The sequence below is a fragment of the Oncorhynchus mykiss genome, chromosome 3 (genome assembly GCF_057628025.1).
Source record: "Oncorhynchus mykiss isolate SJ-2025 chromosome 3, ASM5762802v1, whole genome shotgun sequence".
NCBI classification, from domain to species: Eukaryota; Metazoa; Chordata; class Actinopteri; order Salmoniformes; family Salmonidae; genus Oncorhynchus; species Oncorhynchus mykiss.
The window spans coordinates 26733847-26757643 of record NC_143024.1 but is presented as its reverse complement, the minus strand read 5'-3'; the positions used below and the strand labels follow the sequence as shown (position 1 = coordinate 26757643).

The following is a 23797-nucleotide window of genomic DNA, read 5'->3' as shown; positions in this document are numbered from 1 at the left end:
CCAAAAAGATAATCAAGGACAATAACCACCCAAGCCACTGCCTGTTCCCCCCTGTTACCACCCAGAAGGTGAGGTCAGTACAGGTGCATCAAAGCTGGGACAGAGAGACTGAAAAACAGCTGCTATCTCAAGGCCATCAGACTGTTAAACAGCCATCACTAGCAAAGAGAATCTGCTGCCTACATACAGACTTGAAATCATCGGCCACTTGAATAAATGGAACACTAGTTATTTTAATAATGCCACTTTAATAATGTTTACATATCTTTCATCACTCATCTCAAATATATATATATATATATATATATATACTGTATTCTATATTATCTATTACATCTTAGCCTATGTCGCTCTGTCATTGCTCACTCATATATGATTATTTATATACATATTCCATTCCTTTACTTAGATTTGTATGTATTAGGTATTTGTTGGGGAATTGTTAGATATTACTTGTTAGATATTGCTGCGCTGTCGGAACTAAAAGCACAAGTATTTCGCTACACTTGCAATAACATCTGCTAACCATGTGTATGTGACCAATAAAATTTGATTTGATTTAAAAGCCCATTAAGTGCTGAAATACAGCAGTCTTCTGTGCTGTGCTATGCTGTGCCTGTGCTGTGCACAGGTTACTTTGCCTGGGTTTCTCCTGTGGCTGTAAACCTTTACAGAGCTATCTCAGAATAGCCAAAATAAATAAACAGATCAGGCCAGGGACAGGAAGCAGCAGCGTTACATCACATCCCAACACAGATAACTGGACAGAAAATACCTCCCTACCACCCCAACCTGTGTTTCACTATTTATTTATCGAATTTCTTACTGTGGCTCTGACCTCCAACAGGCAACAGTTTAAGCTGAAGGACAGGAGAACAGCAATACATGGATGTCTAAAGAGGATATCCTAGAGATAGTGCTATAATTAGATTTGAAAATGGTTTTCACTTTCCACTGACCTTTGTAAAGATGTGAATTTACACAATGATGTTTTATGCAGACTGGTTTTAGGATCAAATATGCCTGAAAGAGTTTATCCAATTAATTATGGAAAGATGCACTGCCATGTGCCCTTGGTTGCTTTTGCGAATGACTGATATTTAAAAAATTATGCAAATTATCTTTCTTTTTGGTGAAATGAGTTTGGAGTTACAACAGTAAACAATGATTTATGCAAAACCTGTTGCTATATATATGCTTTCTTCACTTTGCTGCCTGAATGACATAGAATCCATGCCTGCCTCTCTGTCCGCAGGGTTAAAGATTGAAGGGGCTGGATGTGTGTGTGTGTGTTTGTGTGTGTATGTTGCGCGTGTGTACAGCATATGTGTGTGTTACTGTATTAGCCCTCCCTCTCTGTCTCCCAAGACCAGAGACACTGATTCAATTAAACATTGACCCCTTGTACCCTCTGGGACCTGTACCCACCCTAGGACACCCACCTCGCCATGACTACAGGATGGCTGATGGCTCGTCACAGGGTACAAGTCTAACTTTGATTTCTCTCTCTCTCACTCATCTCATCCCTCTCCCATCATCCCTCTCCCAACAGCTATGTTTTATCTGGTAGCATTCGGTCACACGCACATAGATAGCAGTGATCTAAAATCCAGCAGTGATCTAAAAGGCAGGATGTCTCATCACTCATCTCACCCCTCTCCCTTCTGGTCCAACCATTGAACAGCTATGTTTTATCTGTTAGCATCCGGTCACACGCATATAGATAGCAGTGGTCTAAAAGGCAGGATGTCTCATCCCTTTTACAGTTAACTGAGGGTAATACAAACTTGCGTTCACTGGCAGTGTCATTTGTGTTTCTGTCAAGACTTTGGAGACAATACATGCGGAATCAGTACATGTGGAGAACATTGCATTTCATAAATGTTTTGCAACTCTCAGGAAGAGGCTTTTGACCAAACCCATGAACCTTCACTGCCCTCAAAATATGTCAAATACAGTGCCCTGCAAAAGTATTCATCCACCATGGTGTTTTTCCTATTTTGTTGCAATACAACCTGTAATTTAAATTGATATTTATTTGGATTTTATGTAATGGACATACACAAAATATTCCAAATTTGTGAATTTCAAAAAATAAAAAACTGAAAAGTGGTGCGTGCATACAGTTGAAGTTGGAAGTTTACATATACCTTAGCCAAATATATTTAAACTCAGTTTTTCACAATTCGTGACATTTAATCCTAGTAAAAATTCCCTGTCTTAGGTCAGTTAGGATCACCACTTTATTTTAAGAATGTGAATTGTCAGAATAATTAGTAGAGAGAATGATTTATTTCAGATTTTATTTCTTTCATCACATTCCCAGTGGGTCAGAAGTTAACATACATTCAATTAGTATTTGGTAGCATTGCCATTCAATTGTTTAATTTGGGTCAAGCGGTTCGGGTAGCCTTCCACAATAAGTTGGGTGAATTTTGGCCCATTCCTCCTGACAAAGCTGGTGTAATGGAATAAGGTTTGTAGGCCTCCTTGCTCGCACACATTTTTTCAGTTCTGCCCACAAATGTTCTATAGGCTTGAAGTCAGGGCTTTGTGAGGGCCACTCCAACACATTGACTTTGTTGTCTTTAAGCCATTTTGCCACAACTTTGGAGGTATGCTTTGGGTCCTTGTCCATTTGGAAGACCCATTTGCAACCAAGCTTTAACTTCCTGACTGATGTCTTGAGATGTTGCTTCAATATATCCACATAATTTTCCTCCCTCATGATGACTTCTACTTTGTGAAGTGCACCAGTCCCTCCTGCAGCAATGCAACCCCCACAACATGATGCTGCCACCCTCGTGCTTCACGGTTGGGATGGTGTTCTTCGTCTTGCAAGCATCCCCCTTTTCCCTCCAAACATAATGATGGTCATTATGGCCAAACAGTTCTATTTTTGTTTCATCAGACCAGAGGACATTTCTCCAAAAAGTACGATCTTTGTCCCCATGTGCAGTTGCAAACCGTAGTCTGGCTTTTTTTATTGCGGTTTTGGAGCAGTGGCTTCTTCCTTGCTGAGCGGTATATTACGTCGATATAGGACTCATTTTACTGTGGATATAGATACGTTTGTACCTGTTTCCTCCAGCATCTTCACAAGGTCCTTTGCTGTTGTTCTGGGAAAGATTTGCACTTTTCACACCAAAGTACATTAATCTCTAGGAGACAGAACACATCTCCTTCCTGAGCGGTATGATGGCTGAATGATCCCATGGTGTATATACTTGCGTACTATTGTTTGTACAGATGAACGTGGTATCTTCAGGTATTTGGATATTGCTCCCAAGGATGAATTAGACTTGTTCAGGTCAACAGTTTTTTTCTGTGAAGTCTTGGCTAATTTCTTTTAATTTTCCCATGATGTCAAGCAAATAGACACTGAGTTTGAAGGTAGGACTTGAAATACATCCACAGGCACACCTTCAATTGAGTCAAATTATGTCAATTAACCTATCAGAAGCTTCTAAAGCCATGACGTAATTTTCTGGAATTTTCCAAGCTGTTTAAAGGCACAGTCAACTTCGTGTATGTTAACTTCTGACCCACTGGAATTGTGATACAGTGAATTAGAAGTGAAATAATCTGTCTGTAAACAATTGTTGGAAAAATGAATTGCATCATGCACAAAGTAGATGTCCTAACCGACTTGCCAAAACTATAGTTTGTTAACAAGAAATTTGTGGAGTGGTTGAAAAACGAGATTTAATGACTCCAACCTAAGTGTATGTAAACTTTCCACTTCAACTCTATGTATTCAACCCCTTTGCTATGAGGCCCTTAAATAAGATCTGGTGCAACCAATTACCTTCAGAAGTCACATAATTAGTTAAATAAAGTCCACATGTGTGCAGTCTAAGTGTCACATGATCTCAGTATAGATACACCTGTTCTGAAAGGCCCCAGAGTCTGCAACACCACTAAGCAAGGGGCACGACCAAGCAAGCGGCACCATGAAGACCAAGGAGCTCTCCAAACAGGTCAGGGACAAAGTTGTGGAGAAGTACAGATCAGGGTTGAGTTGTAAAAAAATATCCCAAACTTTGAACATCCCACAGAGCACCATTATATCCATTATTAAAAAATTGAAAGAATATGTCACCACAACAAACCTGCCAAGAGGTTTTTGTTTGCCAAAAGGCATGTGGGAGACTCCCCAAACATATGGAAGAAGGTACTCTGGTCAGATGAGACTAAAATTGAGCTTTTTGGCCATCAAGGAAAATGCTATGTCTGGTGCAAACCCAACACCTCTCATCACCCCGAGAACCACATCCCCACAGTGAAGCATGGTGGTGGCAGCATCATGCTGTGGGGATGTTTTTCATCATCAGGGATTGGGAAACTGGTCAGAATAGAAGGAATGATGGATGGCACTATATACAGGGAAATTCTTGAGGGAAACCTGTTTCAGTCTTCCAGAGATTTGAGACTGGGACGGAGGTTCATCTTCCAGCAGGGCAATGACCCTAAGCATACTGCTAAAGCAACACTCGAGTGGTTTAAGAGGAAACATTTAAATGTATTGAAATGGCCTTGTCAAAACCCATACCTCAATCCAATTGAGAATCTGTGGTATGCCTTAAAGATTGCTGTACACCAGTGGAACCCATCCAACTTGAAGGAGCTGGAGAAGTTTTGCCTTGTAGAATGGGCAAATATCCCAGTGGCTAGATGTGCCAAACTTATAGAGACAGACCCCAAGAGACTTGCAGCTGTAAATGTGGCTCTACAAAGTATTGACTTTAGGCGGGTGAATAGTTACGCACGCTCAAGTTTCATTTTTTTTGTCTTATTTCTTGTTCGTTTCACAATCAAACACGTTTTGCATCTTAAAAGTTGTAGGCATGTTGTGTAAATCAAATGATAAAACCCCCCCAAAAAATATATTTTAATTCCAGGTTGTAAGGCAACAAAATTGGAAAAATGCCAAGGGGGTGAATACTTTTGTATTGATGGATGGATGTATACAGTCTACTCTCTCTCTCTATCTCTCTCTCTCTCCTCTCTCTCTCTCTCTCTCTCTCTCCTCTCTCTCTCTCTCTCTCTCTCTCTCTCTCTCTCTCTCTCTCTCTCTCTCTCTCTCTCTCTCTCTCTCTCTCTCTCTCTCTCTCTCTCATTCACTCACCGACACACATATACACACACACACACCCCAACCTGGGTGTCTCAGTCCTGGCCGTCAGCAATTAGAGGAAATTACAGGAAGTTAATCAGTGTTATCAGTGGATGGCGAGGCTGCAGCTGGCAGAGCTGGACCCTGCTCAAGTCACGTACGGCTGAGAACCTTGGGTGATATACCCAAGGAGGAGAGCAAACGCACACGCAAACACCTACACATATACACGCACACACACACACACACACACCCACACACACACACACACATACACGAGCATAACAATACTGGGAGAAGAACATTTTTTAAATAGTTTGCTATACGATTTATCTTCCCAAAAATACTGTGAAAATGTACAGGTAACTGCCAAAATAAAGGAAACAGTTGAGTAATTTAGGGATTCCGCCCTGTGCAACTGGGTACTGGACTTCCTGACGGGCCGCCCCCAGGTGGTGAGGGTAGGTAACAACATCCCCACCCCGCTGATCCTCAACACTGGGGCCCCACAAGGGTGTGTTCTGAGCCCTCTCCTGTACTCCCTGTTCACCCACGACTGCGTGGCCATGCACGCCTCCAACTCAATCATCAAGTTTGCGGAAGACACTACAGTGGTAGGCTTGATTATCAACAACGACGAGATGGCCTACAGGGAGGAGGTGAGGGTCCTCGGTAACCCTCACCTCAACACTCAACGTCAACAAAACAAAGGAGATGATTGTGGACTTCAGGAAACAGCAGAGGGAGCACCCCCCTATCCACATCGACGGGACAGTAGTGGAGAGGGTAGTAAGTTTTAAGTTCCTCGGCGTACACATCACGGACAAACTGAATTGGCCTACCCACACAGACAGCGTTGTGAAGAAGGCGCAGCAGCGCCTCTTCAACCTCAGGAGGCTGAAGAAATTCGGCTTGTCACCAAAAGCACTCACAAACTTCTACAGATGCACTATCGAGAGCATCCTGTCGGGCTGTATCACTGCCTGGTACGGCAACCGCTACGCCCACAACCGTAAGGCTCTCCAGAGGGTAGTGAGGCATGCACAATGCATCACCGGGGGCAAACTACCTGCCCTCCAGGACACCTACACCACCCGATGTCACAGGAAGGCCATAAAGATCATCAAGGACAACAACCACCTGAGCCACTGCCTGTTCCAGAAGGCGAGGTCAGTACAGGTGCATCAAAGCAGGGATCGAGAGACTGAAAAACAGCTGCTATCTCAAGGCCATCAAATCAAATTTATTTATATAGCCTTTCGTACATCCGCTGATATCTCAAAGTGCTGTACAGAAACGCAGCCTAAACCCCGAAACAGCAAGCAATGCAGGTGTAGAAGCACGGTGGCTAGGAAAAACTCCCTAGAAAGGCCAAAACCTAGGAAGAAACTTAGAGAGGAACCAGGCTATGTGGGGTGGCTAGTCCTCTTCTGGCTGTGCCGGGTGGAGATTATAACAGAACATGGCCAAGATGTTCAAATGTTCATAAAGGACCATCATGGTCAAATAATAATAATCACAGGCAGAACAGTTGAAACTGGAGCAGCAGCACGGCCAGGTGGACTGGGGACAGCAAGGAGTTATCATGTCAGGTAGTCCTGAGGCATGGTCCTAGGGCTCAGGTCCTCCGAGAGAGAGAAAGAAAGAGCGAAAGAGAGAATTAGAGAGAGCATACTTAAATTCACACAGGACACCGGATAGGACAGGCGAAGATATAACAAACTGACCCTAGTCCCCCGACACATAAACTACTGCAGCATAAATACTGGAGGCTGAGACAGGAGGGGTCAGGAGACACTGTGGCCCCATCCGATGACACCCCCGGACAGGGCCAAACAGGAAGGATATAACCCCACACACTTTGCCAAAGCACAGCCCCCACACCACTAGAGGGATATCTTCAACCACCAACTTACCATCCTGAGACAAGGCTGAGTATAGCCCACAAAGATCTCCACCACGGCACAACCCAAGGGGGGGCGCCAACCCAGACAGGAAGATCACATCAGTGACTCAACCCACTCAAGTGACGCACCCCTCCTAGGGACGGTATGAAAGAGCCCTAGTAAGCCAGTGACTCAGCCCCTGTAATAGGGTTAGAGGCAGAGAATCCCTTTGGAAAGAGGGGAGCCGGCCAGGCAGAGACAGCAAGGGCGGTTCGTTGCTCCAGAGCCTTTCCGTTCACCTTCACACTCCTGGGCCAGACTACACTCAATCATATGACCCACTGAAGAGATGAGTCTTCAGTAAAGACTTAAAGGTTGAGACCGAGTTTGCGTCTCTCACATGGGTAGGCAGACCATTCCATAAAAATGGAGCTCTATAGGAGAAATCCCTGCCTCCAGCTGTTTGCTTAGAAATTCTAGGGACAATTAGGAGGCCTGCGTCTTGTGACCGTAGCGTACGAGTAGGTATGTACGGCAGGACCAAATCAAAGAAATAGGTAGGAGCAAGCCCATGTAATGCTTTGTAGGTTAGCAGTAAAACCTTGAAATCAGCCCTTGCCTTGACAGGAAGCCAGTGTAGGGAGGCTAGCACTGGAGTAATATGATCAAATTTTGGGGTTCTAGTCAGGATTCTAGCAGCTGTATTTAGCACTAACTGAAGTTTATTTAGTGCTTTATCCGGGTAGCCGGAAAGTAGAGCATTGCAGTAGTCTAACCTAGAAGTGACAAAAGCATGGATGAATTTTTCTGCATCATTTTGGACAGAAAGTTTCTTGAAACAGTCTTGATATGTTCTTTAAAAGAGAGATCAGGGTCCAGGGTAACGCCGAGGTCCTTCACAGTTTTATTTGAGACGACTGTACAACCATTAAGATTGATTGTCAGATTCAACAGAAGATCTCTTTGTTTCTTGGGACCTAGAACAAGCATCTGTTTTGTCCGAGTTTAAAAGTAGAAAGTTTGCAGCCATCCACTTCCTTATGTCTGAAACACATGCTTCTAGCGAGGGCAATTTTGGGGCTTCACCATGTTTCATTGAAATGTACAGCTGTGTGTCATCCGCTTAGCAGTAAAAGTTACCATTATGTTTTCGAATGACATCCCCAAGAGGTAAAATATATAGTGAAAACAGCAGTGGTCCTAAAACGGAACCTTGAGGAACACCGAAATTTACAGTTGATTTGTCAGAGGATAAACCATTCACAGAGACAAACTGATATCCATCAGACTGTTAAACAGCCACCAGTAACATCGAGTGGCTGCTGCCGACAAGGTACAAATCTGTTGTTCTGCCCCTGAAAAAGGCAGTTAACCCACAGTTCCTATGCTGTCATTGAAAATAAGAATTTGTTCTTAACTGACTTGCCTAGTAAAATAAAAAAAATAAAAAATATATATATAGTGTCTGGAACTCTGTTGGAGGGATGCGACACCATTCTTCCACAAAATAAATTCAATAATTTGGTGTTGACAACGCTGTCTCAGGCGTCGTTCCAGAATCTCCCGTAAGTGTTCAAACGGGTTGAGATCTGGTGACTGAGACGGCCATGGTATATCGTGAAACAACAGCAAGTTGAGCAGTCTTTGTCGCTGAAGCTCCTGCCAAATGCACCCCAACTATCAATCCTCTTTCATAGTCACTCAGACCTCTTCTTCTAGACATGAGAGCGAAAAGAATGGGCAACTGGCCTGCCCAGCATTTTTATACGTGTCCCTAATTGGATGTTGGATGTTCGATCATCATATATGTGGAAGCACCTGCTTTCAATACACTTTGAATCAAATCAAATCCAATTTTATTTGTCATATACACATGGTTAGCAGATGTTAATGCGAGTGTAGCGAAATGCTTGTGCTTCTAGTTCTGACAATGCAGTAATAACAAACGAGTAATCTAACCTAACAATTCCACAACTACTACCTTATACACACAAGTGTAAAGGGATAAAGAATATGTACATAAAGATATATAAATGAGTGATGGTACAGAACGGCATAGGCAAGATGCAGTAGATGGTATAGAGTACAGTATATACATATGAGATGAGTAATGTAGGGTGTATAAACATAAAGTGGCATGGTTTAAAGTGGCTAGTGATACATGTATTACATAAAGATGGCAAGATGCAGTAGATGATATAGAGTACAGTAAATATATATACAATGAGAAATGTAGGGTATGTAAACATTATATTAAGTGTCTAGTGATACATTTTTACATCAATTCCCATCATTAAAGTGGCTGGAGTTGAGTCAGCATGTCAGCTCAGGGATTCAAACTTGCAACCTTTCGGTTACAAGTCCAACGCTCTAACCACTAAGCTACAGTGCCACCCAAACTTGTCAAATATATGGCTCAAGGTGGCCCAACACACTATTAAGACACTATGTTGGTGTTTGATTTATTTTAGCAGTTACCTATACCTTTGTCATGATATTAATAACATTATTTATCACATCCATAGTCTCACAGTCGAGATGGCATATTCATATGTAAGCTATTTCTTATGTATTATAAGGCCAAACTTACAATGCTTTGTAAAATTGGTATCCTCATCACTTATTAATAAAAACATGTGAACTCTCAACATTACGCAAACACTGCAATGTGGTAGTTATGACGCATGGTCCATTAGGAGAGGGGAAAGCACGTAGGCCTATGACCAGGGCACACAAATTCACTCATCCATTACGTAAGGGATACACACTTCCTGTAGGCACTAACTTGATAGATTTAGCATATAGATTAAATGGGGAAAAGGAAATGCATGACGTCTGCATGTGGCCCATTTAAAACTAAAAGACACACCACAGAGACAGTATTTTAGCATAAAGCATAACCTCACAATATGCCAAGCAGAATTCCCAGCTTCATTCCAACACAGAAACACAGAAACAAAGTGACACAGAAACAATTGGCCATGGAAACCCAACTAAAATGAATCAAGGCTCTGTGTATGGCATCAAGTAGGAACAAAAGAAAACCAAAATAAACACAAGAAATCCCGTAACTAACTAAACCATGTTGAGTTTACCATAAAATAGAAGTCACGTATGTATTATCCAGAGAGGCAAGAGTGCAGTAGGGCATGTACTCAACCAAATGTCATACAAATAAATACAAAACACTATGGCCATCTATCATACATTTTATTTATGCAATTAGGAGAAAATATTTAATCCTGGGGCTGATAATAAAAAGTTGCTTAAGTTGCTGCTGAGACTCAAAGTAAAGTACAAAAAGTATTGTTCAACAGCAATGGGTCTTTGACACAACCAAATAAATAGGTAAGTTAACTGATAAACATATATATAATAAGGCCTATTACTTCTTCAATTTGGTCTATTCTGTAATCTGTTCAGAAAAGTGAAGTAGAAACCTTACTCACTGGGTACACAATTAGATAACGTTAAACCAACTTGGAATAGACGTTGAATTGACGTCTGTGCCCAGTAGGTACTTGATATAAGAAATGGGAAAAGTATATTTGACACAAACCTTACAGAGGTAGCCTACTTTATTATCACTAAAAGTACATAGGATTTACGCTGGGCATTACACAATATGTTTCTAAAATGAACAAATGTTTTCATTCATAAAACAGTGTTTTTTCCCCCTATTTCCTCACATAATCTCAGATATTTCATTGAAAATTAAAAGTTTCACAGACAGGCACCCAGCTTAATGATGTGTGTAAAATGAGGGAAATGTTTTGCAGAAACATCCTAAACGGAAATCCAAGAAAAAACACTGTTGGCCTTCTGCAGTGTTCGTACACCCAGTCATTGAATGAAATTGTGGCATACTAAACACAATTTACAAAAATAAAACAGTCAAATTGTCTATTCAACTAATTACCTGTACTGCATTTTCAAAATTAGAAAAAAATATTATTCAAGCTATAATTCAACCTATTCAAGCCTGCATACTAGAGTAAATATGCTTGTATTTAATGTCTTTCTTTTTTAATTGTCTTTCATTTAATTTCTGTAGGCCCATCTTGATTATCTATACACTACATTATTTGTATTGCAAATATTTTGATCTATTTTTAGTAAATTATTCAACGTGTGTTAGAATGTGCAAGTAAGGCATTTCACTGTACTTGTGAATGTGACATTAAAACTTTAATAATTGCCTTTGACCAACAACAGTTTAATTGATTGGAGTTAATCATTTATGTACAAATAAATAGCCATGTCATGTGCTAAAATCTATCAGAGAATACTTTTCAAGCTCCCACCCAGTCTCCCGCCAATCAATCAATCACGTTAGTGTTTAGATGTCATTTTGGCAACCGTTCTAATAACCAATTCACTGACACTGGCGTTGCCTATCAACTTCGCTGGATGAGGTTGTCAAATGGAGTGATTTCAAATGGAGAAAAAATAAGTTAAAACGGAAACACATTGTTGAGTACAAGCCTTTTGAATGCTTACAGTAATTGTTTGTAAAGTTTTGTGGTGGTTGAAATAAAGGTCCCTTAGGAAATAACGCTGTAGTCGTACTAGGCTAACGTTAGAGCTCAACTTGTGATGATGCTCTGGTTAGCAACTGGAATTGAACTTGTAACTAGCTAGCTACCAGTTATTATTATTTTTTCGCCAATTGACAATCAAATAAACCCTTCCTCAGAAGGAAGTACGTTTCAGACCTCTGCACAAGTTCGGTCCTAACGCAGTAAGCTAGATTCCCTGTAGATGGCGGGTGAGGAGAACATAGCCTGGCCTAATAATAACAAAATAACAAGAGAGCTCCACACTTACAACCCACCTTTCTTGCTAATTGGTATGATAGGTAAAATTCCTATTAACCGCAGCTCTAGGATAATCATGCCTTGTATTTCAGATTACAGTATCAGTTCTACCCTACCCTGTTCAAAATGACCTCAAACAGACAATATTTGTAAAATAAATAGAATATTTATATAGGGCTACGATTACCTTTGTTTTACAAGGAGCACATGTGCGCCTTGGTTTAAAATATGTAGGTGCACATAAAGAAATGTAGGAGCAAAATAAAAAACATTTGAGGTAATAATACTAGAATCCTTGATTTTTCTAGGCTCATTGGTGCTCCTAAATATTTAGGCAAATATGTGAGTTAAATGGTCGCACTATAGAGCCCTGTTAAATGTTCTAATGATTGCTGCAGGTCCCAATTGCCTTCAACGTAACCAATACATTTCTTATTATTTCAGCCTGCAAATCTGGATATGGAGTGTGCGATAGAGCAGTAATGAGTCAACCAAACATTCCGGCAAAGTGGAACCCAAGGACTCTGGACTGTTGCAATGACAGGAGAGTCTAAGTGTAGGCTGTAATAACAAACATAAACCTTATTTAAAATCTTTTTATGTCAACAATTTCATAATAACTTGTATCTTCCAGGTTTGTGTGGTACCTTCTGTTCAATGTGCCTAGCCTGTCAGATGGTTGAGAGGTATGGCGAATGCTTGTCTCCCCCTGGTGTCAACAACTATGATGATGATGCGCACATCAATGAGAGAGAGAGATACAACATCCCGGTGAGATAGCTGTCTAGTACAGTGCAACAAACCTAAAACACATCTGAGTATTATTGAACAACTACTTTTTATCATCACAGTGGTATTGCTGGACAACAATTGTCAATTTCTAATAGCTTGGTTTGACTGTATGATTTATGTGTACTTATACAGTACAGTAGTCACCAGTATGCAAAATATATATAGATATTTGTCATCCCTCTGTATTTCTAGGGCAGCTTAATTGACGACTGGGCAGGGCTCATGTTCTGTGGACCCTGTGCTCTGTCAGATTGCAAGAGAGATGAAACGTCAGCTGGGTTGAGATTGAAAGGCATTTGAGTTTTGGGGGTCTGTGCATACTTAATAAAAGAAAAACACTGATGGCTTTACAGTATCTGTATAAGGGCACAGGGCGAGACCCAGATGCAGACACGGGAGGCAGATGGTTCAAGTCTCTGATATTTATTATAATCCAAGGGACAGGCAAAAGATCATGACAAGGTCAGAGTCCAGGAGGTACAGAGTGGCAGGCAGGCTCGAGGTCAGGGCAGGCAGTACGGTCAGGCAGGCAGGTTCAGAGTCAAAACCGGGAGAACTAGCAAAAGAGAGATAAGAAAAAGCAGACCCTCGGACAACCACACTGCTTGACTTGACTTGACCAGACGAACTGGGAACACCAGAATAAATACCCAGGGACTATTGAGGAAAACGGGTGACACCTGGAGGTGGGTGGAGACAATCACAAAGGCAGGTGAAACAGATCAGGGCTTGACAATCTGATGAATTCCATTTGAATGAGTCATGCATGGAATTTACAAAAAGGCCTAATAAACCTGCATGTACGATTATATAACTTTTGTATATAGTGCACAACCATAATAAATGTGTTTTTGTTTATGTTCTTGCACATGCAGTTGTCAATTTGACTACTGATTATTGTTTGTTGCTAAAACAATGACAAAGTAAAGTACGATTAATATACATGAGGAAATACTCGCACAGAATTTTCAACACATTTTCATAGTAATGGCAATGGATGGAGGGATGATCTTGGCTGTGGAATGCAATTTATGAATTACCGATACATCCTAAACACCAAAGAATGCCATAAACTAACTTTCTAGAAACGTTAGGTTTGTTTGTTAACCTCTAGGTACGTTTTGAAATGGAAAAGAAAAGTTTACTAAAGAGTGAACATTAAGAGTGTAAATGCATTATTTTGCAGATGATTTTATTTTATAATATTTACATTTGCTCAAGTAACTGGTTACTGTTGCTAGGTAGCTAGCTATTGACAGATAAAAGCTAGCTAGCCACAGTAGCTAGCTAGTTATTCATATGATGAGCTAGCTAGCTAGAAGTAAAATGTAGGCCTATATTAATTCTGTATTCATTTATATTAATTGAGCAGGGTATTTGCAGGACATATGTGCAACGTATTTCAAGACGCCACTACAAGAACCAAGGACTTTAGCTGGGTTTGCCGGGATTCAGAAAAAGACATGGAGCTCTAGAGTGGTATATGGTATTTTATTAGGATCCCTATTAGCTGTTGCAAAATTATTCATTTTTTTAATGCATGAATATAATTGCTCATTTCCTGCCTAAATTTGCCCACTTTGCCAATAAAATAATAATTAAAATAATCCGATGAAATAATTTGTCTTTCTGCCCATAATTTAAGTTAAAGTACTCCAACGTTTTTTTCCATCATTCTTTATATCATTGATCTTGGCTCCATAATGAAGTTTCTTCTTCTTTTTGTTGAGTTCAGTCACATAATTTCTCAATTTGCAGTAAGTAAACCAGTCAGATGTACAGCCAGATTTATTAGCCACTCCTTTTGCCCCATTTCTGATGGGGCAATGGATTGCTGTGTCTACAGAGATGTCTGTAAGCTATGGCTAGAATGGTACCTACACATTTCGATTGTTTACATACTATTTGATTAATTCAAGCCAAGATGTACACTACATATTTATTTTGACAGTGAAGCTAAAACCTTTAAGGTGACTCTATTTTACAGCATTTTGGTTTAAGATCAAACATGTTACTTATATGAGGCAACAGTACAGAATGTCACCTTCTATTTGAGGGTATTTTCATACATATCTGTTTTACCATTTAGAAATAAAAGGACTTTATCTAGACCCCCATTTGAAGCTGTCATATTTGGACAAATTCACTTATTGTGTATTACATTTAGTCAAACGTTTCTTATTTGGTCCCATATACCAAGCAAACAATGACTACATCATGCTTGTGACTACACACTTGGTGGATGCATTTGCAGGTTGTTTTGGTTGTGGTGCCCAATAGAAATGAATGGTAAATAATGTATTGTGTCATTTTGGAGTCACTTTTACCGTAAATAAGAAATTAATATGTCTTTGAACACTTCTACATTCATGTGGATGCTACCATGGTTATGGATAAGCATGAATGAATCGTGAATAATGATGAGTAAGAAAGTTACAGATGCATAACTATAATACCCTCAATAAAATTGTGACTTCACCTGTTATTGGTAATGGTAAGATGTTAGCATGTTTGTAACTTTCTCACTCATCCTTATTCACGATTCATTCATGATTAGGCCTATCTGTAATCATGGTAGCATTCACATTAATGTAGAAATGTTCAGAAACATATTATATTCTTATTTACAATAATGATTTGAAAATTACTCAATACATTAGTCACAATTCTCTTCTATTGAGTCCAATATAGAGTGCATTTGGAAAGTTTTCAGACCCCTTGACTTTTTCCACATTTTTTTCCCTCGCAAGTTACAACCTTATTAAAACTATGAAATAACACATATGGAATGATGTAGTAACCATTTTATGTTGCGAACCAGCATTCGGGAGAGGTATAACATAGAGGTATGCATATGGCATGTTGCTGATTGTACAGCTGTATAGATATGCATCTTCATGTATTGTTGAACATTTCCATGACCTGTTTCTCCACTACCCCATGCACACTATTCAGCATTCATTGTCCAGCATCAACTCCGTCATATCACAAAGCCCTTTGGGGTGGTGTCCTGGACTAAGATTAATCTAAATCCTGGGAAAAAAAATGCTATTTCAATGGGAATTCTCCATTGGCCATGCTTTTTAGTCCAGGACTAGGTGTAATCCGTGTCTTGTAAATCAGCCCTTTGTGTTATCTGTCTCATTCTCACCCTGTCAGGGCCAGAGCTAGTCAGGGCTTAGGGACTGATCGTTATAGGCCTACGACATAGGACTGTGAGAAGTTGATATCAACTTAGCCACCCTAATAATATGTTGATTTCTACAGGGAACCATTTGCGATGACTGGTGTATGACTGCTTTCTGCGAACCATGTGTTCAATGCCAAATCGTTCATGAAGTCAATAAGGAGATTCCTAACTGACAGAGCCGGAAAGTGAATGCTGATCCCCAAAGTGTTGTCTTGCTATGTCTTGTTATGAAAATGTTCATTAAATTGTTTCAGTGAGGAGCCTCAAGTTTTTGTACAAGAAACGTATTATGGTTACATTAGGACTGTTGTCATCTGAAGACTATGCCTGCAAGTCAAACTTTTTATGTGAGCACAACCCTTTAGACAAATCCTCAGCAGTAAGTAAAAACAAAACACAGTACCATGTGACGGTCAGATGTATACAATGTGTAATATAACTTACAGTATTTTACTATTTATGATAAGTCTGTTATTACCAGATTATGGCTAATTTAAATGTATTCAACTACCAGTTGTTTATGTAAAAATTTAAAAAATGTGAAATAAGAACTACACAAGATTATTATTATTATTGTATTGCTAGATATTACTGCACTATTGGAGCTAGAAACATAAGCATTTCGCTGCACCTGCGATAATATCTGCAGAACTGTATACGTGACCAATAAACTTTGATTTGAAAGCCGGTCTGACTTAACCAACAAGCACTGAGTTCAATCAAAATACTAACAAAGTTACAAAATATCCAGTTAACCACAAGTCATTCCTGTGGCAGCAGGACTTTTGGACCATTTCAAATCGAATTGTATTTGTCACATGCTTCATAAACAACAGGTGTAGACTAATACTGAAATGCTTACTTCCCAACAATGCAGAGCGAGAAAAATAAATGATTGAAAAATAATAATGAATAAATGCATAAGTGACATTACACTTGTGCTGTGGATGCAGAGATGCATTTAGAAAGTCCATTTGTTTTAAATTCTCCACTGTCTAACTGCCTGCAATGTCAAGAAAATGTTGTCGGTACATTTCCACCTGTTCACTCCTCATCCCATGGGAATTTTATGTTTGTTCCGTTCATTTCCTCTTTTAGGACAGCTGTGAATTTGAAATCCTGCTCAGGACTGAAATGATTTTTCCAGTCTCCAGCAACCCCTGAAAGAACAAGGTGAATGTGCTTTAATTGAACAGTGAAATATATGGGAGCAAAAAATGGTTGCAGTAGCGCATGATGAGAGAACATTATACTACTAGCCACATTCTGGGTTCCTATCCCGCTGCAGGGAGTGATTACCCCCTATCTTGCCAGTTTCCATTACCTTTTCTAAGGAAGGTGGACTTGCTGCTATCCATGATCTCCTGTGGCACCAGGGAGTAGTTTGACATTGCATTTAACTTCATGTTGCTGAAACAGCAGTGGTTGGCTACACGATCCAGAGTTTCTTCACTTAGGTCCCGACCAAGGAACCGTGAGAGGCGTTCCAGCACTCCCCGCAGGTCCTTCAGGAGAGAAACAGACATATGTAAGCAGTTTGGCCTGGGGTTAGCCTAGTTCACTATCAGTCTGGTCACGCAGGATTGAGGCAGTTTGCATTGATTGGTGTTTTACCTTGATCATTTCTTCATAGGTAATGTATAGGATTCTGTCTCCCAGATCTGAATTTCGCCAGCTTTTCACATGGTCTGTCCACTTCCCAAACAACACTGTGTAGATAAACAAATGTTAATTACAATCAAACCCAGTTACCCTCTTCTTTAGTATGGGCATCAAAAGGTCCCTCACATTTATTTATATATCCTAGCATTTTTCACCTTGCCCAGAGAGAAACTTATTTAGAAACTCATCAAAAGTCCCAGGGTCATCCAGGAAACTGGCCATCTTGTGGAAGTGAAATGATGACACCATAACATCTTTTGGGTTCCGGGTAACATAAATGACCTAAATGAAAGCAAATAAAGTCTTAAATATGAGTTCCATAGACAAACTTTCAAGAGCCCAGTGTAATAGCTAAATTATAAGTTAATTACATTGCATGTAGGCACATTTTTTTCAATTGTTTTATTAATTTGCAATGCTGAAGTCAGTCCATTAAACATACTGCAAGAGTCTCTTCAGTTGTTACTGTCTAGTAGTTGCTCTCAGTTCCTGGATCAGGGCCCTACCTTGGCTTTGGAGGGGAAGAAGGAGGGGGGCATGAGATGGTAGGGCATATGAGAGACCATTGCCCGTGGTGAGGGCAGACGGTCCAGAACTAGGGCTGCTCGTGTCTCCTCCAGCCAGGGAACCCGGTCCCAGTTGGGAATAGTTTGCACTGGAGTAAGGTCTCCTCCATTTAGGACTAAAGGTACAATCTCTTGCATCCATGTGGTACCTGGTAAACATTACCTTAATTAGTTATTGTAAGTAAGTCCTATTATAGTAATAAAAAACACACATGACATGTTTTCTTTCGTCTGACAAGTTTTTGGGATGTAAAAATGTCCAACTGCAATGCCTGGGAGACTAAACTGCATTGGTGTAAACTACTTAAATAGTACTTTAAAGTATTTTTACTTAAGTCGTTTTATAGGGGCATCTGTACTTTGCTATTTATATTTTTGACAACTTTTACTTCACTACATTCCTAAAGAAAGTATTGTACTTTTTACTTTATACATTTTCTCCGACAGCCAAAAATACTAAATTTTGAATGCAGCAGGGCAGGAACATTTTGAAATTCATGCCCTTATCAAGAGAACACGTGTCATTCCTACTGCCTCTGGTCTGGCTGACTCACTGAACACAAATGCATCTTTTGTAGATAACGTCTGAGTGTTTGAGTGTGCCCTTGGCTATCCTTACATTTTAAAAACAATAAAATGGTGCCGTCTGCTTTGATTAATATAAGGAATTTGAAATTATTTAAACTTTTCCTTTCGATACTTAAGTATATTTTAGAAATTAGATTTACTTTTGATACTTAAGTATATTTAAAACCAAATACATTTAGACTTTTACTCTAGTAACGTTAGTATTGTGCTACGTGACTTTCACTTTTATTTTAGCAACTTTCTATTAAGGTATCTACTTTTATTCAAGTTTGACAATTTGGTACTTTTCCACGACTACTAAACTTTAAATGACATGAAGCCATACTAACGTTAGAGTACAGTATGTTCTTACCAGACTTTGGGTAAGTCACTGTGAAAATATCTTCATCTTCAACTTTAATTTCCTCCGCGTATTTAAAACTTTCAAAAGAGTGAGTTTCTTTCGGGCACAAAAGACCGTGATAAACGATATAATTTCCATCATTCGCCATACTTAAACACAATTTACAGAGTTAAAGTAAAGTATGCTAATTTTCGGTGAAAAACAATGTCTGCGAGTCAGTAAAGTGGGAGGGAAGTGCATTCCTTTTGTGCAATTTGTGCGCAGATGCCAAAACATTCTAACAATTCACTCAGCCGATAGCAGCATTATTCATTGACAATAATACACTAATAATAAGTAATTCATAATAATTAAAATAATTGCTCATACTAATATTACTACTAATAATACAATAATACAAATGTTGAATAGATAGATTTGAACCCATCCCAAGATGCAGTTACAACACCAAAATTGGTTAAATTATGTAATGTATGAAAATTATGTCAAGTTGTTGATCCCTGGATTTGAAGAAGGTGCCTCAAAGTTGGCAGATCACACTGAGATATGGAAATCTGTTGCATACATTACCTGATTTGGGGTAAGTAATGGCAAACACATCGCTGTCCTGAACTTTGAAATCATTGGCATATTTCAGACTCTCCTCATTGTGAACCACAGTTGGTAACAAAATTCCATGGTGAAGAAAGTACCTGTCTGATGCCATGGAACACACTCAGGTATAGCCTGCAGTAAAGTTCTGCCAGTTCAGCCCTGACGTAGAGGCATATGTTTAATGCATCAATTCAAATGTGAGAGAGGAAAGAATCCCTCCCCCTCTTGTAGCTCTTTCTTGCAATGGGGTCTTTGTCAAGGGCAGAATCACCCAGAGAAGGGCTTGAGATGGGATGGATGGCCCCTGCAGGAGCAGTAAACCCAATACAAGAAAGGAAGGAGTGTTTGTAAACCTTGTCACTCTCAATCTATTCCCCACAGTGAAAGGGTATGCAAACAATGAGACATCGCACCTAATGTTGCAACCATTACAAATAGGTCTACGTGGCCAATGAATAACAAGGAGAAGCACAGCACTCTCCATAATATTTTAAATACCTTTATTGCTATGGGATGATCAGTTGAATAGCTTAAAAAAGTGTGATATGTTTCGCCATGGCCTTCTACCTTGTTGCAGGAGGAGCTATCATTTGTCTGTCCAGAAGACTGAGTTCACCTCACTCCTGTTCCTTCACTTCCTTGCTTTCACTGAGATATGGTAACATTTTGCACAATAATGTTATTATGCATGAACTGAACAGCTCTTGTATTGTGATGTAATGCACATTTGATGCAGCCAGGCCTAACTGAAACTGACTAGCAGATTCTGTAGGTCAGTCATTCTGACTAGGACTCACTCAATGGAGCCTTTGTCCAGGGCAGAACTGTAAGTCTGGGGCAGAATGCCAGAGAGAGGGCCTGAGATAGGATATGGCCCTGTGTTTGCCATCCTGTAATTTAGGCTACATTTATACAAGCAGCCCATTTCTGATAATTTCCACTAATAGGCCTTTTGACCAATCAGATCAGTTCTGAAAAAGATCTGATCCCTAGAGCTTAAATATGGCAGAGTTAAGATGCCACATACCAAGACATTCAAATCTGTTGCATGAACTTCCTTGTAAAAAATAAAATATATGTAATGGCTTCCTCTTCCCATACATTTACAGGATTGACCAAGTGCCTCTTGGCTGAAAAGCATACATGAGTGTAATGAAGGATTAACAAAATTTCTGGTTTAGCAGGGGCCTGTTTAGAAGGTTGTAGTGTACCTTACAAAATAATCCTACAGGAATCTTGTAGGACTTTTAGTTAGGGGTTAGAGAATGTTCAGATAGAAATGTATTATGTAAAACAGAAAAGATTGTGTCAGGTAGAATGTAATCGTGTTGGCTCAGTTTCTTACATTTATATAGGAATGTTTTACTTCATTGAATACAGCCCAAGTCCCCGGTCACCACAGTGTAGCGCCAACAATCACAAAGCATGAGACCTTTTTGAAGTGAGGGAGAAAACAGGTTAGTCAATAGGTTTCTACACAGACTATACTGGTCAACAGGTTTCTACACAGACTAGACTGGTCAACAGGTTTCTACACAGACTAGACTGGTCAACAGGTTTCTATACAAACAAGACTGGTCAACAGGTTTCTATACAGACTAGACTGGTCAACAGGTTTCTATAAAGACTAGACTGGTCAACCGGTTTCTATACAGACTAGACTGGTCAACATGTTTCTATACAGACTAGACTGGTCAACAGGTTTCTACAGACTAGACTGGTCAACAGGTTTCTACAGACTAGACTGGTCAACAGGTTTCTGTAAAGACTAGACTGGTCAACAGGTTTCTACAGACTAGACTGGTCAACAGGTTTCTACACAGACTAGACTGGTCAACCAACAGGTTTCTACACAGACTAAACTGGTCAACATTTTTCTACACAGACTAAACTGGTCAACATCTTTCTATACAGACTAGACTGGTCAACAGATTTCTACAGACTAGACTGGTCAACAGGTTTCTACAGACTAGACTGGTCAACATGTTTCTATACAGACTAGACTGGTCAACAGGTTTCTACAGACTAGACTGGTCAACAGGTTTCTACACAGACTAGACTGGTCAACCGGTTTCTACAGACTAGACTGGTCAACAGGTTTCTGTAAAGACTTGACTGGTCAACAGGTTTCTACAGACTAGACTGGTCAACAGGTTTCTACAGACTAGACTGGTCAACAGGTTTCTACACAGACTAGACTGGTCAACCAACAGGTTTCTACACAGACTAAACTGGTCAACATTTTTCTATACAGACTAGACTGGTCAACAGGTTTCTACAGAATAGACTGGTCAATATGTTTCTATACAGACTAGACCGGTCAACATGCTTCTATACAGACTAGACTGGTCAACAGGTGTCTACACAGACTAGACTGGTCAACAGTTTTCTACAGACTAGACTGGTCAATGGGTGTCTACACAGACTAGACTGGTCAACAGGTGTCTACACAGACTAGACTGGACAACATGTTTCTATACAGACTAGACTGGTCAACAGGTTTCTACAGACTAGACTGGTCAACAGGTTTCTACAGACTAGACTGGTCAACAGGTTTCTATACAGACTAGACTGGTCAACATGTTTCTATACAGACTAGACTGGTCAACAGGTTTCTACAGACTAGACTGGTCAACAGGTTTCTACACAGACTAGACTGGTCAACCAACAGGTTTCTACACAGACTAAACTGGTCAACATTTTTCTACACAGACTAAACTGGTCAACATCTTTCTATACAGACTAGACTGGTCAACAGATTTCTACAGACTAGACTGGTCAACAGGTTTCTACAGACTAGACTGGTCAACATGTTTCTATACAGACTAGACTAGTCAACAGGTTTCTACAGACTAGACTGGTCAACAGGTTTCTACACAGACTAGACTGGTCAACCGGTTTCTACAGACTAGACTGGTCAACAGGTTTCTATACAGACTAGACTGGTCAACAGGTTTCTACAGACTAGACTGGTCAACAGGTTTCTACAGACTATACAACAGGTTTCTACACAGACTAGACTGGTCATTAAGTTTCTATACAGACTAGACTGGTCAACAGGATTATATACAGACTAGACTGGTCAACAGGTTTCTACATAGACTAAACTGGTCATGACGTTTCTATACAGACTAGACTGGTCAACAGGATTATATACAGACTAGACTGGTCAACAGGTTTTTACACAGACTAGACTGGTCAACAGGATTATATACAGACTAGACTGGTCAACAGGTTTTTACAGACTAGACTGGTCAACAGGATTATATACAGACTAGACTGGTCAACAGGTTTTTACACAGACTAACCTGGTCAACAGGTTTACACAGACTAAACTGGTCAATACATTTCAATACATTTCTATGCAGACACCAGGTTTCTATACAGACTAGACTGGTCAACCGGTTTCTACAGACTAGACTGGTCAACAGGTTTCTACAGACTATACAACAGGTTTCTACACAGACTAGACTGGTCATTAAGTTTCTATACAGACTAGACTGGTCAACAGGATTATATACAGACTAGACTGGTCAACAGGTTTCTACATAGACTAAACTGGTCATGAAGTTTCTATACAGACTAGACTGGTCAACAGGATTATATACAGACTAGACTGGTCAACAGGATTATATACAGACTAGACTGGTCAACAGGTTTTTACAGACTAACCTGGTCAACAGGTTTACACAGACTAAACTGGTCAACAGGTTTTTACACAGACTAAACTGGTCAACAGGTTTACACAGACTAAACTGGTCAACAGGTTTTTACACAGACTAAACTGGTCAACAGGTTTACACAGACTAAACTGGTCAACAGGTTTTTACACAGACTAAACTGGTCAACAGGTTTTTACACAGACTAAACTGGTCAACAGGTTTACACAGACTAAACTGGTCAACAGGTATTTACACAGACTAAACTGGTCAACAGGTTTACACAGACTAAACTGGTCAACAGGTTTACACAGACTAAACTGGTCAACAGGTTTTTACACAGACTAAACTGGTCAACAGGTTTTTACACAGACTAGACTGGTCAACAGGTTTTTACACAGACTAAACTGGTCAACAGGTTTTTACACAGACTAAACTGGTCAACAGGTTTTTACACAGACTAGACTGGTCAACAGGTTTTTACACAGACTAGACTGGTCAACAGGTTTTTACACAGACTAAACTGGTCAACAGGTTTTTAAACAGACTAAACTGGTCAACAGGTTTTTACACAGACTAAACTG

At 39.9% G+C, this 23797-nt stretch overlaps 1 protein-coding gene across 2 annotated transcripts; it reads right to left on the bottom strand.

The window, feature by feature from the left end:
* Positions 1 to 13018: 13018 nt before the first annotated feature.
* On the bottom strand, positions 13019 to 19882 carry sult2st3 (sulfotransferase family 2, cytosolic sulfotransferase 3). Of its 2 annotated transcripts, none has more exons than XM_021596789.3 (6): positions 19531 to 19882; positions 17970 to 18178; positions 17619 to 17745; positions 17416 to 17510; positions 17126 to 17306; positions 13019 to 16961 (listed from the first exon to the last, which is right to left on the bottom strand). In XM_021596789.3, the coding sequence occupies exons 1-6, from the start codon at positions 19664 to 19666 to the stop codon at positions 16846 to 16848; spliced, it is 864 nt and encodes a 287-aa protein (XP_021452464.1). In that variant the 5' UTR covers positions 19667 to 19882; the 3' UTR covers positions 13019 to 16845. The 2 variants fall into 2 exon arrangements, with proteins under 2 accessions (XP_021452464.1, XP_021452463.1); XM_021596788.3 differs by lacking the exon at positions 19531 to 19882 and adding an exon at positions 18970 to 19234.
* Between the last annotated feature and the right edge of the window lie 3915 nt (positions 19883 to 23797).